General features: G+C 41.2%; 1 protein-coding gene across 1 annotated transcript; it reads right to left on the bottom strand.

The window, feature by feature from the left end:
• Positions 1-2,320: 2,320 nt before the first annotated feature.
• On the bottom strand, positions 2,321-3,012 carry LOC143620911 (uncharacterized). Its single transcript, XM_077092485.1, has 2 exons — positions 2,755-3,012; positions 2,321-2,686 (listed from the first exon to the last, which is right to left on the bottom strand). The coding sequence occupies exons 1-2, from the start codon at positions 3,010-3,012 to the stop codon at positions 2,321-2,323; spliced, it is 624 nt and encodes a 207-aa protein (XP_076948600.1).
• Between the last annotated feature and the right edge of the window lie 447 nt (positions 3,013-3,459).

The following is a 3,459-nucleotide window of genomic DNA, read 5'->3' as shown; positions in this document are numbered from 1 at the left end:
AGAGTTTTGTAATTATAAACGTTTTCACGTGTCTTCGAGTTTGATATCCGGACTTTCCTTATCTGTGCTATACGCGATCGGTACACTTGCCGTTTGTGTGAACTAGGATAGATTGTTTGGTTTTTTAAGCTTAGTTGCGACTTGTGTTTTATTTATATATATATTTTCGCACATCAGCTATGATACCAACCTGTCACACCCCCCTCTTAGGCTTGGGCGTGTGACCAACAGTTGGTACCACATTTGTAAATAAATCAGAGTTGCGAGTTAATAGCGGAAGTCTTTATAAACATGTGGATTTAAGTTATAAATATTTACATTACAAAAGATGAGACGAAAGTCTCATATAAGATTACTTGTTTATAGTTTACAAAACCATCATTAATTAATAATTAAGTTTAACAAAATATCCGAGCCATCGGATTATCTTGAGCATTTCGTTCTTCAAGCCCTAATCTTGTTTACATGCAAAATGTTATACAATACGTCAGCAACGAATGCTGGTGAATATGCTGACGCTAAAATAATTTTCTTTACTTGATTACCCCTCGAGACATAAATTAGGTCCAGCCCATCGTGTCTTAGGAATAATCAAGTTAAAACAATACAATATATGAAACTCAAGTCTCAACTCTTAGCACCTCAGCAAACACCGCAGCGTTCGACATTACTTAGGTACCATAGATATACACATGGTGATTACTCCCCGCAGGCGAGCGTACTATAACCAAGTGTGGTGCGATGTGTCCACCGCTTTTACCACATATGTAAGGATCCAGAAAAACATATACTACATCCTGAAGGCAAGCGTTTTTACTCTTGTTTATAAATGTTTTAGAGACACATAGTCTCATGTAAACTTTTCACATAACACGTTTGACTCGTTTGAAAACAAGTTTAAAAGTTTGGGGCGTATTCACCTTTTAAATTTGGATCGGCTTCAAACACCATCCGAGGGTCTTTCTCGTTACTATCTCGTACCTATAGTACGAGTATAACCTTTTGTTAGTCGGATATACAATCCGGCTTAAGACCTTTAGTCTTGTTTTATAATCGTCACCTCGATTTACTTTAAAACCTTTAGTTATAAAGTAATTTCTTTTCTTTTTAAACCTTTAGTTTAAAATATCTTTCTCTTATAAGATAACCTATAGTGTATCTTATTTTCTTTAAAACCCTACATTTCTTCTTCTTTAAGAAACGTATATCTTTCTTTTCTTTATTATTTAAGAATACTCATTATTACTTAAATAATATTTATATCAAATAATTATATATATTCACACATTTATATATATATATATATACATTTATATTTCTTTCTTTTCTTTTCTTTTTTATATATTTCTTATATTTTCGAGGTATTGAGTATAACCTCGACTTAGGTTATTAAGCCTATATAATATTTTATTTGGGTAGCATGCCTACCTTCGTTGGCTTATAAAAACCAATTCAAACGAGCAGCACTTCGTCGCCGCTTTGCCTTCTTTATCAACACCTTCCATTGGCACGCTTATCTAGACACCAATACTTCTTCTCACGTCGACACGCCTTACGAAATGTATCGTCAGGGCGTCGGTGTTGTAACAGTTTCCTTTCTGGTACGTCATTGGGAGATGGCATGATTATCGAGGTATGGCACGAAAATCGAGATTCGATGTGACACACTTTACGAGGAATTTTTGATATGTAATTGCTCGCACCATTCTCGAAAGACGCCCCCATCAAACTGTTTCCCGTTATCGCTTACGATGGTGCGAGGAAGCCCAAAACGGCATAAGATGTTTTCCCACACGAACCTCTTCCTTTGTTGCCCCCTGATGGTGACTAGGGGTTTGGCCTCTACCCACTTGGTAAAATATTCTATTTCCACTACTAAGAACTTGGCCTTCTCCGACCCCTTAGGAAACGGGCCCACTATGTCAATGCCCCATTTCTGGAATAGCCAGGATGAACTGACCGGGACGAGGTTGAGCTTAGGTTTTCGAGTCACCGGAGCATAGATCTGACAGCTGTCACACTTCCGTATCTCCTTGAGAGCGCTCATAAACATGGCCAAGCAATAATATCCGGCTCTCATGGCTCGGACTGCAACCATCTTTGCCCCCATATGCATCCCACATATTTTCTCATGAATCTCTCGAATTACATACTCGGCTTCCCCGTAGTCTATGCATTTGAGTGAGGGCCCCAGATTGGACCTACGGTACAAGCTTTCATCGATGATCTCATACTGGAGGGCCCGTATTCTCAATCTACGGGCCTCCTACTTATCATCGGGCACAATTCCATCTTGCAAGTATCGAAAGATCAGAGTCATCTAGTTGGGCTGGGACATCTCCACGCTAGCGATGATATCTTCGGATATTGATGGCTTCTTGATAGTCTCAACCTTGACGTCCTTTACCAGATGATCAAAAGCAACGGACATCAACTTGCTCAACGCGTCCGCCTTTTTATCTAGCCCTTGTGAGATATGGATGACCTCCGCTTTTTTTAAACTTTGTAACAACTCATGTGTCTTCTTCAGGTACTCTACCTTTTTAGGGTCTTTGGCCTCATATTCTCCCTTTACTTGATTTGCAACAAGTAGCGAGTCAACATGGGCTTTGATTACTGCACCTTGATTTTTATTTCCATCCTCAGCCCTGCCAGGAGGGCCTGGTATTCGGCTTCGTTGTTGGTGCTGGGGAAATCCAAATGCATAACGTAAGTCAACTCTATGCCTTCAGGACTAATGAGGATGAGTCCTACTCCACTCTCGTCACCATTCGAGGCCCCATCGGTGTAAAGGTTCCGTAAGGGTTCCTTTTGGTCCTCTAGGATCTCGGGCTCAGCATCTCCTAGGTGACTTTGTCGGGACACAAGTTCTTCTCTTTCTGGGGACGCCATTTCAGTGATGAAATCAACCATCCCTTGTCCCTTGAATGCAGATCTGGGCTTATATTCTATTGTGTGATCCCCCAGTTCTATTGCCCACTTGGCCAATCTACCCGATACTTCAGGTTTCATGAGGGTTTGCTGAAAGGGTTTGTTGGTCAGGCCTTGTATTACATGGGCTTGAAAATATCTCCTTAGCTTCCTCGCCTTGTAGATCAGGGACAACACTAGCTTCTCGATAGGAGAATACCTTTCCTCGGGACCTTTTAATGTACGGCTGACGAAGTATATAGGGATTGGGCCTCTCCCCTTTCAACCATAACTACCAAACTAATTATTCTCTCGGTGTGCGAGAGGTAAAGGATCAATACCTCCCCTGGCTGGGGGCAGCGATCGTGGGGAGCTCGCATAGATGGGCCTTCAATTCTTGAAAGGCTTTATCTGCCTTCATGTCCCAGCAAAATTTGTTCTTTTTCATGCTTCTCCTTAGGACTGCCATGAACGGGAGGGTTCTCTCTACAATCTTGGAAAGGAACCGGTTGAGGGCGACCAATCTCCCATTAAGTCTTTGTACCTCCT

The sequence above is a fragment of the Bidens hawaiensis genome, unplaced genomic scaffold (genome assembly GCF_021521415.1).
Source record: "Bidens hawaiensis isolate Kalapana, Puna unplaced genomic scaffold, B.hawaiensis_p1.1 tig00002735_1, whole genome shotgun sequence".
NCBI classification, from domain to species: Eukaryota; Viridiplantae; Streptophyta; class Magnoliopsida; order Asterales; family Asteraceae; genus Bidens; species Bidens hawaiensis.
This window is presented reverse-complemented; position numbering and strand designations above follow the sequence as displayed.

What these genes read in the sequence shown, in the direction of transcription:
- LOC143620911 (XM_077092485.1), bottom strand. Translation starts at nt 3,012, where the DNA reads ATGAAACCTGAAGTATCGGGTAGATTGGCCAAGTGGGCAATAGAACTG. An exon ending in CGAATGGTGACGAGAGTGGA is followed by an intron (nt 2,687 to 2,754) that starts GTAGGACTCATC and finishes GGATTTCCCCAG; the next exon opens with CACCAACAACGAAGCCGAAT.